The following is a 19,784-nucleotide window of genomic DNA, read 5'->3' on the forward strand; positions in this document are numbered from 1 at the left end:
TTACTGCTATAACTACCTCTCTCCGTAGACACAAACACTTAGAATATGTAGTGTTTCTAGGACTGCATGTGCTTTATCTAGGTACAGTTGTTGGATTGACTGTCTCTTTGGTGACACTTTTCTTGGTTCTTGTTTCCGAACCAAACAATATTGACAGCCAGATTGTTGGCACGTGCCTGTCACCCTAAAACTGAAAGAGTGAAATTATGGGCAGTGACATCTCAGGGTTAAAATTAACCTGAGACATATGTTCCATCACCACTAAATAAGGAGGAACGCACATGGCAATGTGGGGTAGCATCCCAGCCAAAGTATCAGGAGCCAGATAATCCTGCAGGAGACTTCTGAGTGTTTGACTTAAGTCTGCCCTTCGCGATTCCCTACTTTACCTTCTTCATTGTCTTTTTTATGTGATCCTTTTTCTCTGTGGCCTGTGACATTGTCAACTATGTTCTATCAGTCTCTTTGCAGTCTTCTTTTGGGACACTATGTCTGCATTTATACCTACCTGTAATTCCCTTAGTATTTATACCCTTCTTTTCTTTTTTTAGGTGAGAGGAAGGCTCAATTTTTCCTTTTCTCATTGGACTGGATCCTATGACAGAATCCCTCCTTTTCCTTACTTATTGCTTCTCTAATTCAAACAAAGCTATTCATACAGTCCCACGCGCGTGTATCTCCCGTTCCCTCGCCCAAAGAACATAAGGAGCTGTTGTTCTTGTTTGCTGTAATTTTGACAGAGTGTGATGGTGACTTTCCCAGCTTCACTCCCCATTCAGCTCCATTTCTTTGGCTCACCTACTAGGATTGGCCATCACACCACACTTGCTCGCTATAGAGAAGATGCCATTTCCGACCATAGAATACTGTCCTGTCCAACAGGGGTTGGAGAGGCAGGGCTGGCCAGTCCACAGGGAATGTCATCCATTGATCAACAATCGATAGGTACCTGCAAGCAGTTCTCAGAGGCAAATCCAATTATAGCTGAAAATCCATTCTTGTTATTTTACTGTTGATTACTCAGGTATTGACAACCATAAATATGCTAAAAGATGACATTTTGAAACAAATTGCATTAAATTGCTTTTTTAACTGCAAATAAAATTGTTCTAGAAGCAAACTCAGTAATGCAGAACATGTCTGCAAAATACGCTGGTCCTTTCAGTTTTTGTCTTGACTCAGCATTGGTTAAATCTTCAAGCAGACGTTTTGAATTTCCTTTAAGCACTGAGCGTACAATGGTCAGGATGAGAGTAGATAATGAATTTTAAAGATTTGTAAAACTTTCATTGTATGTTAGACACCATACTGAGGCCTTTGAGACATTTAAGAAGTGCATACCTGAATTCTGCCTTCCCAGAGTTTATATTCTAGTTGGAGAGAGACAAAATTATACCAGGAAAATTTCAGAGTAAAATAAATATTTGAAAGAATAACCAGAGACAGCCTTGGAAAGTATGTTAAACAGTGTTTGGTTTTTAAGCCTCCTGCCCTATTTCACAAGGCTGTTGATGGTATTCACCCTCCTATTGCTATAGAAACACCCACCTTTCTAAAATTGCCTGAATAGACCATGCTGCACTTCCGCTGTGCTGTTTGGCACTCTCCTGTCCCTTTGGGAATCACCTATGCACAGCCAAGCCTGCACAAGGAGGGACCGTCCCTCATCTGTGCAGCCACTCCATCTCGAATGTATTCCTGCAGTTGCATGTAGTGCCTCAAATGAGGCTAATTATACATGTTGTGTCCTTCCCTGGGCTGTGAGAGCCTTGAGGGTGAGGACCGTGCCTTGTTCATCTCTCTGTTCTTAACACCTTGTACCATGTCTGGAATAGAATTGGTCTTCATTGACTTTGATTTGCATTTAATTGCACTAAACTGAAATTGCAAGTCCTGACTTCCTAAGCATTTGTAGCCTAATCCAACAGAAAAACATGTACACAAATAACCATCATCAAGATAGAAAGGAACATGGGGTAGTGTTGGGATCTGGGGTGGGAGTGGGGAGCTTGGAGTTTGGTGGGAATGTGGGGTGTAGGAGGGGGGTGAAGTCTGGACTAGTGCGACCAGACCAAGAAGTGTGCATGTCGCCATTGATCATGTATGCAGCCATTTGGGAACCATTGAAGGTCTCCTGAGCTGGGGCATGACATGGTCGGTGCTATATTTGAGAGAAATCATTTCAGCAAGATGATTTGGAAAGAGAACAGACTAGAGACTGGTAAAACAATTCAGAGGATCTCTTACTATAATCCTGAGAAATAATAAATGGGTTATCCTTTAATGCTTATAGTGGAAGCAAAACTTGATATTGTTCTTGAAGAATTGGTAAATTTTAGAGAGATTGAAATGATCATCCATTAAACAACATTTAAAGTATTTAATTATATACAAGACATATTCAGAAAAAGCAAGATATAAATGTGTACGTGTGTGTGCACGCTGTTCATTCCAATTTGGTAAATATGTGAATTGGCATTTTTGTGAATATAAAATACAGTGTGGTCTGCTACAGCATGATAGTTGTATGGCTAAGAAACTTCACACTATTAAAAAAATCCATTATAAAGCAAAATTGTTTGTTTAGAAACAGGATATTTCAGAGTTTAGAGTGGTCCTTACATTGTTACCACTTTTATTTTCTATTGTTAAGGTAAACCTTTACATTTTGTGCTATATATTTTTAGAGTAAAAAAATAAAACATATATTGCAACACAGATCACTACCATAAAGTGTATACAAAATAGCTTCTCAGAAATGGATCCCTGCTATTTAGAGAAGAAGCTGTATAGATCCTAATGTGCGAAACAGTTTTTTCTATGTAGAGTACTGGTTTCATTGTTATAGCACAACCACTGATCTATGAGTGCACGTAGCTTAGATTATATTCCCTAACTTGCCAGGTGCACTATTTCCCACAGCTTCATGCATAGAAAAATAATGAGGGGAAAGAAGTACAGCAAAATTGTAATAGTGATCACCTCTGGATTATATGGTTATGAGGGATTTTTTATTTTATGTATATAAAATTTTATGATGAGCACATACTGTGTTTATAATCAGGGAAAAAATCAAAGCTTTCTAGAAGAAGAGGACGGTAAGGAAGGGCATGTAAGTTGACTTGCATCTAATCAAGCAAGTGGAAGAGGCATCCTTTTGTATGAGTGTCTTCCCTCAGGTACCAGCCTGTGCTTCCAAACAGTACATGCGGGGCACGGTCTTGGTCAGTAGGACCATCTGCTGCCACCACAGTCACTGCATTTTGTCCCACAGGACGCAGCCTGGACAACAAAAGCCACATACCTGTGTGTTCCCTCCTTTCCATTCTCACTAGAAAGCCATGGTCCTGAGCCCGTTGCCCACCTGGCTGTGGCCGTGCTCCCTGTGCCCACAGTCCCCTCTACCCTCACTCCCGTCCATTCTTCAGGCTCGGGTCTTCTTAGCGTTGTGGGATCTGGGCTCAGGTGCTGCTCTATCCCTACTGCCCTGGGGCCAGTGGTTGCCCTAGCACATTCTCCAGCCAAACCAACCTCCTCATCAGTCCTTCCAAATGCCTTGCTCGCTCCCACTGTTGTGCCTCTTTCTTGTCATGACCTCTCCCTTGGTCCCACATTCTTAGGTACATCCTGCCTTCTAGTTGACTATCTGTATTGTGTTTTTCTGCTCTTCTGGATGCTAACCTCTTTAGTTTCAGAACCCGTGTCTTCTACAACTTTTATATTCACTCCCCAGGGCCAAACCAAGGGCTGGTCACATAGCAGATGTTCAATAAATGTGTGTTGAATTGAATTAAATCAATACCTGCAGGAACACTTTGGTAAATCCAATTAGAAGAAATTGTTCTAAACCTGTGACCTAATTATAGTACATTTTCTATAGTTTTCCTTCTAATCGGTGGAGGTGTTTTTGCTGTTGATGGTCTTTATAGGAATTTGGATAATTAATTTTTCCTACCCAGACTCTATATCAGAAAAATAAGTTTTAGAGCAGAGGATTATTTAACTGTAAAATGTTATAATTGTTGTAGCCTTAGGCTTTTTTAATCATTACTGTTTTAAAGTTTTTTTTATTATTAATAAGTTTTATTTTTTAGAACAATTTTAGATTTTACAGAAAAATCGAGCAGATAGTACAGGGGGTTCCCATATTATTGCCCTCACCTCCTGCACACAGTTTTTTCTATTGTTAGCATAGAACATTAATATGGTACATACCGTGTTTCCCTGAAAATAAGAACTAGCTGGACCATCAGCTGTAATGCGTCTTTTGGAGCAAAAATTAATATAAGACTCAGTATTATATTATATTATACCCAGTATTATATTATATTATACCTGGTCTTATATTAAAATAAGACTGGGTCTTATATTAATTTTTGCTCCAAAAGACGCATTAGCGCTGATGGTCCAGCTAGGTCTTATTTTTGGGGAGACATAGTATGTTACACATAATGAACCAATCTTGATACATTAAATAAAGTCCATAGTTTATTCAGATTTATTTACTTTTTACTTAATGTCCTTTGTCTGTTCCAGGATCCCATCCAGGATACCACATTTCACTTATTTATCTGCCATGTCACCTGAAACTGTTGTTGGCTGTGACATTTTCTCAGACTTCCACTGTTTTTTGATGAACTTGGCAGTTTTGAGGACTACTGATTAAGTATATTGTAGAATGCCCCTCCATTGGCATGTATCTGATGTTATTCTCATGATTAAACTAAGGCTATTGGTTTGAGGAGGAAGATAACAGAGGTAGCATGTCATTTTTATCACATCATATCAAGGGTTCCTACTGTCAACAAGACTTATGACTGTTGGCATTGACCCTGATCGTCTGGCTGGGGTAGTGCTTGTCAGGTTTCTCTACTGTATAGTGACTTTCTCTTTCCTTCCCATACTGTACTCTTTGGAAGGACGCCACTGTGCACAGCTGCACTTGAAGAACAGTTATATTCCCTCCTCTTTTAGGGCAGAGCATTTAATGTATGTGGAATTCTTCTGCACAGATTGGTCTCTACTCCTCCATTTATTAATTTATTCAATCATTTATATCGGTATAGACTCATGGATATTTATTTTACACTTTGGATTATGATTCAAACCTTCTTTATTTTGTGGCTCAAATTGTTCCAGCTTTGACCATTTGAAGCTCTTGTGTCCCTTTGACTGACATTCCCCCATCAAGTACTTTCTTACTTTCTGACACTATAAGATTTTTCTAGGCTCATCTTGTATATTTCCTCTTCCAGTCCTAAAATCAACCATTTCTCCAAGGAATCCTCATTCCTTTTATTGAAGAATGATACCAGAATCCAAGATTTGGGCATTAGGTGTGCTCATTGCTGCTGGAGTGTCATTTATTTTAGGCCTTCTCAGCTGACAGAGCCAGGAAATATGTCTGTATATCAACCCAGGCATGTACACCTATCTATAAATATTTCTATAAACAGTCATGTGCTGCTTAAGGATGGGGATAGGTTCAGAGAAATGCGTCGTCAGGCAATTTCACTGTTGTGTGAACATCGTAGAGTGCACTTACACAAACTTAGGTTATATAGCCTGCGACACACCTAAGCTATGTGGTATAGCCTATTGCTGTACCAGACAACACAAGATTAAATCAAGCACAAGGGAAAAGGATGTAATCAAGAGTGTATGAGGCTGCTGTTGGCATAACACGCCATACTGTTTTACAGCCAACTTTTCTTTTTTATAAGTAGAAAGAGTACACTCTAAAATAATGATAGAAAGAATTGTATAGTAAATAGATAAGCCAGTTCTTTATTATCATTTTCAATTCTGTACCTAATGGTATGTGCACTACTTGTATATGAGTAGCAGCATAGTAGGGCTGTGTATACCAGCATCACCACAAATATGTGAGTAATGCGATGTGCTACAATGTTGCGATGGCCATGACGTCATCAGACAATAGGAATTTTTCAGCTTCATTATAATCTTATAAAACCACCATCATATATATGGTCCCTCATTGACTGAAACATCATTATGCAGCACATGACTGTGTAACCCTCTTTATCTATATTAAGCTAAGTTTTAATATAGGTTTAAACCTTTAGTAAAGGTTTAAAGCAGAAGGATGACATGGTCAGACTTGTGTTTTAGAGAGCTCACTTTGGTAGCTGTGAGGAGTAGATATGAGAGGGACAGAACTGGAGATGGGGTGGCCATCGAGAAGACTGTTGTTCAGGTAACAGAGGAAGCAGACCTAACGGGGATAGTCACAGAAATGATGGAAAATATTGGACACGTGTGAAAGTGGTAGAATTGGCAGGATCTAGATTGAATGTGAAGATAGATGAGAGAAAGGACTCCAGAAGGACCATGGAGCACCTAGCATGGATGACTAGATGGCTGGTAATGCCACTCACTGAGGTCAATAATATAGGAGGAAGTACCAGTTTAGGAGAGAAGATGACGGTTTTAGTTTGGAGTATGTTGAGTAGGAGAAATCTGTGGAGACCTAGGTGGTGATATTGAACAAGAAACTGAATAAATGAGTTTCTGAGTTAAAAACAAATAGATATGTTGATTTTGGATTATTCCACACATGGGTGATAATTGCAAATGGTAGATAAGAGCACGTCCAGGTTACGTAGAGTGAAGCAGAATCCTGGGGACAAGTAGCATTTAAGAAAGAAACAGAGAGGGAACAGAGGGTAAAAGGAAAACCAGGGAAAAGTTGCCTCTCAAACTCGGGGAGTAGAGGATGGAGTGGAGTGGTCAGTAATAGCAGACGCAGGCAAGAGGCCACACACCGTAAGTACCAAAGAATAATCATTGAATTTGTGAGCTAAGAGATGACTTAAGGACTTTTCTTGAGGTGCTTGAAGTCAAGTATAGGAAGCAACAGTTTGAGTGAATTATACGTAGTGTGTTGAGGGAAAAATTGATAGAAATGGAGACCTTTACGAGCAGAACTTTAAGAAAAGAGAAATTAAGGGTGGATGGTAAATGTAGGTTAGGGTCAAGGGAGAAGTTTCAGTGAAATGAGAGAGAGGAGAGACCTTATCGTGTTTATTGCGGGGGAGGGGGGCGGGGGGGCCAGTGCAGAGGGAGGGATTGTGAAAACACAGGAAGGATGAGGGGAAGAAATAATTTCCAATTGACGTTGTTCCTCTGCTCTTCTATTTAACTTTGTCACTAAAATAGAAATACCATATGGCTAAATAATTATTTTGTCTTTTGCCTGTCACTTTATGTAATTTATTAGTCTCTCAATCTCCATTAGATTATAATCCTCTAGAAGTTAAAGATTATGTCATATTTTTAAAATATTTTTTCTAGCATCTAGCACAATGTGTATCACATAATATAAACTTTTAATAAGTATATGAATGAGTTAATGAATGAAAGAACAAACTTCTAAGGGGTTGGCAGAGATTGATGTGTCAGAGCACTGAGCTCTGAGCCATAAAAGAAACATCCAGGGACAGAGAGGTTAAATGATATGCAGGGAAAGGTTGTCTCTCAAATGCCAGGAGAGTAAGAAGAAAAAAATACAGGTTATTTCTTACTCCATCTACAAGGACTATTGCTGGTAGAAATAACATTTTTTTAAAAAACTCAAAACATCACAAACTGCTCACTATAAAAATTGATCACAGATGAAGCAGTTCTGCCTCATGAAAGTAAAAGTGTAAAAATGACCCAGGAAAGAAATAATCTCAGTAACAGTATTCACCAAGAGGTAAAACTGATGGTTGCCATCACTACACACTGTAAAACTTGCTATTGACTAAAAATGGACAAATCTTCTTAATAAAATGTATACCTTTAAAACTGATCCAGAAAAATTGGACTTGAATAGAAGTAGTGGCTACAGAAAGAAGCCTTTGGAGGATATGGACAAAAAAATTAGTTAGTAGATCAAATCTTTGCTGTAAAATTTACACACAAAAGAATTGGAACCAGTGGTGATAATTTTAGTAAAATAACCATGAAAATGCAGAAATTGGGAAAGAGTTTCACTGAGATAGGTAGAAAATTAATCAAAGAATTGTCTTAATGGAATTAGCTCTACAAAATACTTTTCTGTAGAAATTCATCCGTATTGACATATTTCTCATTAAAATGTCAGGATAGAATCAGAATATCATCAAGGTAAAAAAAACTAAGTGGACTTCAAATATCTTTGACCTTTGAACTCCCGTGGGACTCTAATGGTGAAAGGAAACAACAGTGGCAGCCTGGTGGTGACCACCATCAGTCTAGCCGTTACCAGTGGCAAAGAATGCCTGAGTGATGAAGAAAGTTGGCTTCCTTCCTGAACACTTAGACTCTTGATATATGCTTCAGTAATGATTTATTTGTTTTGCACCAAATAAGAATTTAAGGCAACTAAAAAATATATATACAATAAACTAAATTTTTGAATAAATGACTAAATAGAGTTTTGAGAACTAGTCAGTTTTACCGATCTAGCAATATGTCAGGAATTCATTGCAGCAATTTCCTTTTCCATGTTTCTGGAATACTACTAATAGTTCCTTTCTGGGGATGAAGTACTGAAAAGGCGTCTGCAGAATTTCTTCCCAAACATGTCAGTTGTAACCCATATATAGATCATTCTTTAAAAAAAGAATTCACTGCTCCAGTGTAGTCATTTTGAAGTTAAGTGTCTTGATACACTTTTTTTGGGGGGAGGGGCGGGGGGTCTGGACTCATTTTTACCTCTCTGTTTTGCATAAAAACCCTGATGGATGTCTTCTCTGTCCCAGAGCTGTCATAAGTCTGTAGTGTTTTTTGCTTCTTGGATTGAGTATTTCATCAAGTCTTTGAACATTGATAGGATCCAAGAAACCAGAGATGATTCTAAGTTTTTAAGAAACAATTAAAAGAACAAAATGGTAAAGATGTGGTTAATACACCTGAGGGAAACAAGAGATGATACCTTTCCTTTAAAAAGAAAACAACTCCTGCTTTATGAGAGAGGTAGGTGGTTTTCCTATTTCCCAGTGGAAGTAGGAGAACCACTAGTACAGCGTTAAAACCTGAAACCTGAGCCAGGTCGCCTGTCTGGTTCTCTCAATTTCTCTTGGTGCCAGTCTGGTTTTCTCAGTTCCCTTGGTGCTGTGGTCGTGCCACAGGATACAGGAAACTTGAACGTCTGCTTTCGGGGCGTATGTTGAGATCCTGTTACCTTCTCCACAATATCTTAAACATGAGAGCAAGAAACAAACTGGAAATAAATGTGCCACAGTGGAGGATGATTACAGAGATTTTAAAAAGTACTGACTACTGTTTGAGTTAAACAGCCTCGTTGATGGATGCTCTGGTAAACCAGAATGCCCTTAATTGATATTTCTGCTTTATAAATAATATAAAATCCATTTTTCAAATGATTATGTTTTTGTACTCCTACTCTGCGCTGGGTGCTGGGTACACAGTGATGAGCAAAGAGACAAGGTCTCTGCCCTCACAAGCACATGTTCTAATGAGAGAGAAGGAGAATGTTAAAAGATAAAGAATTACAAATTGTGATGAGGTGTATTAAGTGAAGAGGTTAAAAAGAAAGAAGAAGAGCCGGTGGCATAAGACGTAGATAGGCAGTGAGAAAAGGCTTCTCAGGCAAAATATCATTTAAGATGAAATTAAATGAATAAGAGGGGACCAGGCAAAGTATCGTGTAAGATGAAAGAGAGGGAACCAGCCAAGAGCCAGGATGGGAGAGAACTTTCCAGGCAGAGGGAACAGCATGTGCAAAAACACTGGCCAAAGAAGGGGTAGGGAAGGCTTGGAGATCACACAGAGCCTGGTCGCTCACTCTCGCTGCTGGTGGAGAACAGGTCCAGAGGGGAGGCTGCAGACGTGGGACTCCAGTTCAGACCTCAGTGCAATGTTAAAAATGACTATGGAATGTACTTAAGGCCACTGGACTGTATACTTACAAATGGTTAAAATGGTGAATTTTAGGTTATTTATATCTTACTCCAATAAAGAAAATGAACATTGACAGGAAACAGGTATTCCCTAAACACGCATTATCCTGAATATTGTTCCTTCCCATCTCAGACCCACAGGAGCTCCCGGGAGCGTGGAGCAGTACAATGTGGGAGTGGTTGGCACGCACGGACTGGAGACCTCTCATGCGGACACGTTCAGCAGCAGCATTTCACGAGAAGGAACCTTAATGATAAGAGAGGTAAGTTGGTATAAAAACTGCGTAGGGCAAGTGCGTTTCTTAAGTACTTTTTATATTAGCGCTTTCACAGAGAATGTTTATGGCATGGATTTTAAGCATGGGGGGGGGGGACTTGCGCTTCTAAACGGCTGAGTGATTTTAATTGTCTGCCACTTCCTTTCCTATATCCTTCTAAGCTTTTGTAGTGTGGCTTAATTACATTAGTCAAATTCTTCGGTAGGAACTATGGAAATGGGAATATAGAACTCGAGCCTGAGGATGTAAAACTGGTAAACCCAGCTGTTTCCTACCACAGGAAACCAGAAACGATGGTCTTTCGGAATAGCATCAGTGGTGTTACTATGCCTCTTCCTCCCATGCTTTCATCCTTGTGGATTTTATGAAGAAAATGCTCAGTAATTCCAAGAAATGATGATACCATCTTATCTAGTTAAATTAACATTTAAAAGACTATTAAACTATATTAGTGAAAGAACAAAGGAGTACACAGTTCTACTTAAAAAATACACCTTAGCACTTTGAGTGATTTTTTTTTTTTTTTTAACTCTAGGAGCATCATTTCATTTGGGATGGGAGCCCCCACCCCGCCTCCGTTCCCTTTCACCTGTTGCTCCACCATGCAGAACCTCCCCATTGGATCTGTGCTACCCAAAAGGGCCTTGGCAGATTATAATCCTTCTTTTCTTCTTTTTCACTTTATTGTCACCCTGTAAATTTGACAGCAGGTCTTTACTTGAAGCAGTGTGATGGCCAGAGACACTGGGCAAAGTTACTTGACCTCTCCCTGCATCTGTTTATCTGTTGGCTCGTACAATGATTAAATGAGTTAATACATGTAAGCATTCAATCAGTAACTGTGAACTACTTCATTTTATTTCATTGTCTCCACAGAGTTGAGTTCTCCTTTTCCATGTTTTTATTCCCCATTCTCCCCTCTGAAACATAAACATACACCATCTGTCATTCTCCTTCTCAGCCACGATAGGTTGGGAAACCCTAATAGCAGGACTCACTCTCCAAAAAGGCAGGGGACATCTCAGTTTTGTAAGAAAGAAAGGAACTGTAGTTTTGAGATGACTAAAGCGTTTAAAGGAATACTTGGCAGTAGGGCTAAAACTGGAAGAAGAGTTCACAAAGCAACTCGTTAGAATTTCATTTTATGGCCTTGCCAAATCTTTTAAGTAGACCTTAAAGACTTCTTTCATGTACGCCTCAAATGAAAAATGGACCTGGCAGCTGAAGTTGACATTGTATAGTGCTGGTATATAAGTCTCCCAAGGTGGGGAGTGGATAATTTCAGTGGACGTATAGAGGGCTTCTATCTCTATGACTTGTCACTTGGCAAAACATGAGGAAAAATGTTCTGGACTGAGTTACTCTCTGACTCCAAATGAAAGGACTCTGATTTCTAATGTGGTTTAAAATTTGCTTGAATCTTTATGACAGAGTCAATACCTTGAAGTAGATATTTGGAGCCACATTTTCAGTTCAGTTAGCAGCCACATCCACATGGCTCCGTATTATTTAAATCACTCTGATACTCTATGACCACCATCAATCACTTTGAAAATAGCATCTGCCGATATCTTATGTGAATTTGATCTGTTAAGAATCCCCAAATCTTTTTATCCTCTCAATTTCTAAATTCTACCTTTCCCAGATGTGGGCTTCTAAAATAACAAAGCTTGAGTTGAAATCCATTAAAAGTATATGTATTAAAAAATAATAAAAGCAAATGAAAGTATGTCCCTCACAAAATAATAAGAAAAGAAAATAAAAACTTATTATAGTAGAACTAGTTTATAGGGTGTCTTCATTCATTTCCCCAAGATGAACATCAAGGAGAACTCACTCAACCTGTCATTCTCATGGGAGTGGATTAAATGGTTCTACAGGAACATACGGGCTCTACCACCCATGATCTTGTCAGATGCATGAATTTGCCCTTGTAGTGCACACTGCTGCCCCTGTGGCTCTCCTTTTCCCTATCCTATGGCCCCACAGAACCTTTCTTTACTCACAGAACACACCATATCAGCTGTCATCTGCCACTTTGTCCCTGGGGACCCAGCTGTTGGCAGAGTTGTTCTCCCTTCCCCACTGCTGCCCATTCTTCACCCAGCAGACCCCTGTGGGCCTGGCTCAGCCTTCCCTTATTGAAGCCTTTCCTAGGACTCCATGCACCTCTGTCCATAGCATCTTCCTTACTGAGTGGCTGGTACTTCTCCACGGTCTGTCCACCACACTGAACCAGAACACTAGCTTATCACCATGAAAGCTCTTTTGTCTACGAGTAACAGGACAAAGACCTCATTTAAAACAGCGTAAGAAAAAAATAAGGTGGGGTGGGTATCAGAGATAGGAATAAAGATTCAGAGGTGTTTCATAGGAGGGCTCCAAAGGCAGAGTGAGTTGGGACCCTGTGCAGGGCTATGTAGACACTGAAAAGGAATCAGGAGCTCAGGCAGCTTCTCAGGTGCACCTCTCTGGCTCTCACTGCCTGTCTCTCCTTCCCCTCATGTCTGTTTCTTCCACATTTCTCCTTTGCTCTTCTCTCTCTCCAAAGTCCAGCTTTCTCTTCCTCCCATGCACGTGCTGTAATCACCCTCCCACCCCCCATTGCAAAATATTCACCACATCCCAATTCAGCCGCTCCATGCAGACTGACCAGTATCTCTCAGGCCTAATAGTAAATTCCAGTGGGAGTCTGATCTTGCTTCACTCAGGTGTCTGCTCCTGGTCCGATCAGCTGGGGCCGAGAGCAGAGCCACCTTGTACGGCAGCTGCCCAGAGCACCGAGGTTCAAACCCCGACTTCACCACCTACAACCTATGTCACTCGGCAAGTTAACTGAATCCATCACACTGAAGTTTTCCCCCTGTAAAATGGGATGATGGAAGCTAAGCCATGGTATTGTGAGGATGTAAACACAGTGTGTTTAGCGTGGTCCCAAGCATATGTCGGAACATTTTAGTGCCCACCCCCACGGGAACGGGAAGAGCACGAAGATTGTAGAGATTTGGGGGCTCTGTGACGAGGTCCTGGAGGGCAGGACGGTTGTCCACTTCTCTTTGTGTTCCCAGCAGAAGGCCTGGCATACGGAAGCGATTTAATTCTGAGGAGGTGCTGGTTGAATGAACAAAAGGATGATGACTCAGGAGTGGAAAGATTCAGGGGTCATTGCTGATTCCTTCAGGCTTCTCACCGTCTGAGCCACTTCCGGTTTTGGAAAACCCGTGGGTCTGCATCCGTTTTTGGCTTGAGGCAGAATGCTGCTGATAGAAGAGAGACTGCAAAACTCTAAAGAGACAATGTGTGATTGATGCAACTGGAAAGCTGGGGGGGGGATGTTAAAAAGCGTTTTAGTATTTGAACAGAAGTTAGAAGGAAGGTGGAAGCTGCCCGGTACTAATAAAACATAAAACAGGAGACGATAAAATAAATTAAGACAGAACCCCCGAAATGTTGTTCAGAAGATGAAATGTTCAGATGAGCACTGTGACAAAACGAATTAGATCATGCCCCTCTCTGGGACAGTTGACAGGCCAGGAGCATGTTACCAAGAGACGTAGAGGGCACTAAGGCTTTCCGGTTATTGCTCAGGCTTCCTGGTAGTATCAGTTCCATGCACCCCTTTCAGGAACTTGGGAGTCTATTTCGTCTTGCAGAAAAAAAAAAAAGGAAAAGTGCCTCCTTTCTCTTCCAACCAGAGGCAGGTGCAGAACTGTAATTGCAAGACCAGGACAGGTTCTGGAAAGAAGAGGCCAGGCCCATTCGGTGGTCAAAGAAACAGCATGAACCGTTGCCCGTGCCAGCCAACCCCAAACAAGGCAGGGGGTGCATCTGCCTTCTTTCTGGCTGATTCCTGCATGTTCAGCAAAATGCTTCACATTTAGTAGGCACTCAAAAATGTTGGGTAAATGAATGGAAGACAGAAAAGACAAGGAAGGGAATCATTACTTAGTCAGGTCTGCTCTGAGAATCCTCAGTGAGCTAGTTGCATAAATGTTAAATTAGGAAGCACAATACTAGCATGGGCTGCATACAATGTAGGCACTGGCTTTTAGGGAGCAGAGCTGCCTTTTAATCCTGTATTTCTTCCCTGGGGTTTTTGGAGGAGGCTTTGCTCTGCCAAGCAGTGATTTATGATTTGTTAGATCATGAAACCCTATTAGTAAAAATTTTAGAGCACGCCACATAATACAGTATATTTATTTATTTACAGATCATGCATTTGTCCTATTACAAAAACATACATTCATTATAAAATACCCCTAAAGGGCATTAAAAGGGATGCCATAAATGGCATTTCGAAAGCTTTACTAGTCATGATGGCTTCATTTTTTTTTTTTTAGTAGGTGCTATCATAAGGCACCATAGTTAATCACTGAGAGATTCAACATTAGTGATAGTAGATGTAAATCCATATTTTCAGATAATCTTTAGATCATTTCCATGTTTTTTGGCTGACTCCTGTCAGGTCTGATTAGTTAATCATTGTTATGACCTTGTGACTAACAGGGAAACCTATGAGTGGGTATCATCTCTGCATTTTCTTGGACCATTATCTCATCCCACTGCTTCTTTTCAGCAAGATTTTAGGGCATGTATCTGTTTCGTGGGTTTGTGTCATTATAACCTGGTGACATGATCTGTAAATCCAGTTAACAGTTGTGCATGCACAGACACACACAAATATTTGTCAAGTGTGGGCCCCACTCCGCCCCTCCATCTGCAGCATTCCTGCCTTCCCACAGGGAACCCTCACATCCTATGTGACCCCTGACTGTCCCTCATACAGCAGCATAAAGCCTCAGGGTCAAACCACAAACTAAATATTAGCACAGCTTAACTTCTTTCTTATTTTCTTAGGTAAAATAGAAATTTGAATGTTATCTTCCCACACTCCAGTGGGTTGATTTGAAGACCACTGCGCCTGTGCTGTGTGAGGGGTGACATCACTCTGTGACCTTTGCCCTCCCGCTCTAATACCCACCATGTGTTATGCCCCCTTAGACGTCTGGAGAGAAGAAGCGATCTGGCCACAGTGACAGCAATGGTTTCGCTGGCCACATCAACCTCCCTGACCTGGTGCAGCAGAGTCACTCTCCGGCTGGGACCCCAACTGAGGGCCTGGGGCGCGTCTCCACCCACCCCCAGGAGATGGATGCTGGGACTGAAGTAGGTGCTGGGCAAGAGCCACCACAGCTCTGTTCTCCTTCAGGCGGTTCTGAAACCCTGCTCTCTTCAAGAAGGAGGCTTTGCCAAGCTAGAAACATGTTTGGTTGGTTTCTACTGTAGAGCTACGTATGCACATGCTCAGATGGAGGAAACCATAGAAGCAGAGCAGTGAAAAGTTCTCAGCTATCATCAGGACCAATACTTGCTTTCACAGATGAGAATACTGAGGTTCAGAGAGGTTAAGAGCCTTGCCCAAAGCACACAGCTGGTTTGTGACAGAGCTAGGAGCAGAATTGGGACCTCCTCTCTGCCGGGCCAGTGATAGAAACTTTAGCCTAAAGAAATTCCAAGGCCAGTAATTGAGATTCATATTTACATTAATTTAGTCAAACTAAGTTTGACGTAAATGGAATGAGGTCTAAATGACTTATTTATGAAAAATAAAAATCAATAAATAGATACATGCTGAAAGTGTTCATCTTTCTAAACTCCCACTTGCAAGAGAAAGGGGGAAATGGGATATTATCTTTCCTATATAGAAAGAGTACAGGGGGAAAAGCCCCAAGAAACACAATCTGTTAGGCAGTCGTGACCAAGACTAACCGCTCTGATGAGTTCACAGTACCTGATCGTGTTTCATGAGTATCACGGGAATCACACTTAGGCACTATATGTGTTCATAAAGCATGTGCACTATTGATTTGATGTTGTCTACACGCTAACTTTTTATGATGCACCCTTAGAATTCTAAGGTTATAGAGCAGATAAGCTTTGTTTGCCCAGAGGAAAAGAACACAGAGGCGTATTAGAAAGTGGCACATCCTATTACAGCTTCATGCAGTGTGGGCAGGTTTTTTTCTGCCTGCACACCTCTGTGGGTACCAAGGAGGACTCCGTGGGCTTGGACCCCTGTTCAAATTCTCTGCTGTTCCAGCTCGAAGTGGAAATATTAGTAGCTGCCCACACCTCCATCAGAGACGTCTTCTAAGGCTCAAAGGAAAGGATGGACGTGAACATGCACTATTTGGAAGGAGGAGTCCTAACTTGTGGAGGATGAAATGGTTTTTTTTTCATAGGTGGAGGGGAATTCTTGAATTAAATCAGATTGGATTTTTGTGGTTTTCTCCTTATATAGTCAGGGGTCTTGGATTGTTGGTTTTATTTTTAAATAAAATCCTAATCATAAAGTTCAAAACTAAAAATTTAGGTACAGACATTTATCAAAAAAGAGGTGCTTCTTAAGTTAAATGCAGGTCTCTTTATGATATTAAGAGAACTTGCGTCTAATAGAAGGAATGGAGATGACAGACAAAATGGGGAGATGATTATTGAAGAAGCACCTTTGGCAAAACTTAAATGTGGAATATCGTGACACGAAGCCCTGATAATTCAGTGTACTGTTCAGTAGTCTAGTTCTGACTTCATGTTTCATGATGCTGTCCACGCCCTTGAGATTTATTTTTTAAATAAGCCCTCAAGGTGCATTGTCTGCAAACCTAGTATCTTCATGAAGTCCCCCAAATTAGGCATGTAAATGTAAGTATCCTTTTAAGGGAACTCTCATGGGAAGAAAAAAATCATAATCCCTGGGAACAATGGTTCCTGAATTAAAGATTTGAAGGCTCCTTGATCCAACACCAATTCACCTGCATCACCAGGCCACTGTGGAAGGGCCCAACGGCCCCAAGAGGAGGGACCTTTGGTCGAAGGTGTTCAGGATGAAGCACTGCTGTGTGGAAAAGCTTACTTATTACCAATTGCGTCAGCTTTTCTTAAGAACATTTGGTCAATATGAAATTGCTTTTACTTCAAGGGAGACAGAAGCTCTGTCACCACAGTCATCACCACAGATATTAAGGTGCTACAAATGGTCCAAAATACAATTTGCTCACTGCCACTCTTGCAGTCTGGTGATTAATGAAACCTTGCAAAGGCAGAGTGGCTAGTGAATGACTAATACCAGGACAAGCTGGAGAGAGAGGCACACACTTTGACTAGGGGTTCGAGTGTGAACAGTGAGATAGATTGAAGAGTCTGTCATTGTTTTAAAGCCCAAGCAAAGTATTGTTAGCATTTTGTTTGTTGCTGCAGTATTTATTTACCTGCTCTTCTTAATCTTCTTGCTTATTGATTAGTATGGCATGGGGAGCAGCACTAAAGCCTCCTTCACCCCTTTTGTGGACCCCAGAGTATACCAGACATCTCCCACTGATGAAGATGAAGAGGATGAAGACTCATCAGCCACGGGTAAGCTAGAAGGCCCCAATGTTTTAGAAATAACTTGGTTTTCCTTTTTGGTATGGCCTGATAAAAAAATAATCATCATCATTAGTTCAATAGTTAAGCCATTTACTGCTTAGTCCCTGCCTTAAAGGAAAGACATTTTTTAATTATTATTTTTGTAGGGTTCCTGAAACAAATTTCTTTCTCCATTTTTCTTTCGTTTCTTCTATTTTGCTTCTGGTAGGAACCCAGAGATATCCAGGGGCCCTAGGAAAAGCTGTCCCTCAGAGATCTCCAAACTTCCCACATATTTCTCAAAAGCAATTTCTGGGTACAATGCTGTGCACGCAGTAGATAATTCATAAGTGCGTGTTGAGTTGTGCTGAGTTCTACGTGTGTGCTTCCCACCGCAAAAGTCTGGCTGCTTTCAAGACGAGTCTTGCTTTCTAGACTTCTGTAATTCACTAATCATCAGTCTCAACTGAGGCCACTTTAGCAATTGATAATGTAGAAATTCAAAAAGTACATCTTTCCACATATATTACAGGAGATGGGAATGGTGCATTTCATTGTTTGAGATGAATATCAATTCCCTACTCCAGTAGTGTCGAAAAGCCTGTTTTACTAATAGATAAAACACTGCTTCTATGAATGACTTATACTTTATTCTACTAAAAAAATATGAAATATGCAGAGTGTCAGAGCTTCTTTGCCTTTGCTATAATATATAATGCGCACTAAATGAGAAGAAATCATTGTGTTTTGAAGCCCTTCTCCGTATCTCCACTGGTTATTTTTTAAGATGCCACTGACTTCTCTGATTCTTTTTCTCAAAGCTCTGTTTACTAGCGAACTTCTTAGGCAAGAACAGGCCAAACTCAATGAAGCAAGAAAGATTTCAGTGGTAAACGTAAACCCAACCAACATTCGGCCTCATAGCGACACACCGGAAATCAGAAAATACAAGAAACGATTCAATTCAGAAATACTTTGTGCCGCTCTGTGGGGTAAGTTGCTGCTTTTTACCACTCAGTAATAAACTGACCCTCAGACATTTAAAGCCTGTGGATCTCGTCATCAGAAGAGCACTGCTGTAATCACGGGTGTTAGAAACCTGACTTAGAACGGCTTTGGCCTCAGGAGAGATCAAGAGCAATTTTATATGTAGAAAGAACTGACACCCTAATAACCAGGGTAACAAAATGAGATTCAGAATGACCTTGTGACGTACCAGTGATTGACTAAAGCCAACGACAGAACTATCTACTACTCAATACACACACACAGTGTGCCCAGCACTGTGTGATGTACCCCACATCCTGTGATCCATACAACATCCCACAAGGCGAAGAATGGCTTTACCTCCATTTCACAGCTGAAGATTCTACCCAGCATATTTCAGCAAATTGCCAAAGGCCATGCCACTAGTAGTTACAAGACCAAATTAAAAAGGACAACCCAAAAAAAAAAAAGAAAGAAAAGGACAACAAATGATGAACCTTCGTTTAGTTCAAAACATCAACCTGCAGTTCTTGTGAAAAAGATCTTAGCTGACCTCTAACTCAGTATAGGTGTGATGAGAGTTTATCAAAGTCCTGGTCTGTATTGTTATAAGCATCACAGTCATGTATAGATCAAGGAAAGACTTGGCCCAGCTGTACCCCATCTAAAGTACTAGGCCTGATTTGGGGCACCACAGTTTTGTAAGGACAAAAGCATTTGAGGTGTTAGCGAGGAAGACTGTGAAGCCCAAAAACTCTTTCATGCGAGATGTGATGGAGGGAAGGAAGACTCTGTCCTCTAGAGAAGAGACAGTTACAAAACAACAAGACAGGCATGTTTAATATTGAATACTACATAGATGAAAGAGCAGACATTCATGTTCCTCTGAAGATCGATGTACAGCAAACAAGAGAAGTTAGAAAGTTACCTGTTCATGAATATAGTGAATTGCGCAGTGGACCTCTCAGTGTGTATGTTATGTCTTGGGGTGGGGGGTATAATTTGCCTAGGGATGAATTTTAGCTATCCACATAAGGCCACTTACCTGCCAGAGCTTTTGTAATAGGGATTACTGCACGGGAGTTGGGCTGGACTAGATTTACATACCTGAGAAGTTCCTTGGAGTCAGTATTTCTGTGACTCTCAAGTTATTGACACCTTTGGGAAAAAGGGCTTTTCTTCCAGTGGGTATGAAAATGGGGCACTC

The 19,784-nt window shown here is 40.8% G+C and overlaps 1 protein-coding gene across 8 annotated transcripts in view; it reads left to right on the forward strand.

The window, feature by feature from the left end:
* Positions 1-19,784, forward strand: part of TNIK (TRAF2 and NCK interacting kinase) — a 364,653-nt gene that overhangs the window by 326,838 nt on the left and 18,031 nt on the right. For all 8 annotated transcript variants that reach the window (XM_033125457.1, XM_033125416.1, XM_033125423.1 and 5 more), the window contains 4 exons: positions 10,042-10,171; positions 15,188-15,352; positions 17,488-17,599; positions 18,412-18,582. In XM_033125457.1, the coding sequence (XP_032981348.1) occupies positions 10,042-10,171; positions 15,188-15,352; positions 17,488-17,599; positions 18,412-18,582 (578 nt within the window). The remainder of the gene's footprint in view (positions 1-10,041; positions 10,172-15,187; positions 15,353-17,487; positions 17,600-18,411; positions 18,583-19,784) is intronic.

This window comes from Rhinolophus ferrumequinum, chromosome 2 (genome assembly GCF_004115265.2).
Source record: "Rhinolophus ferrumequinum isolate MPI-CBG mRhiFer1 chromosome 2, mRhiFer1_v1.p, whole genome shotgun sequence".
In the NCBI taxonomy this organism is placed as follows: Eukaryota; Metazoa; Chordata; class Mammalia; order Chiroptera; family Rhinolophidae; genus Rhinolophus; species Rhinolophus ferrumequinum.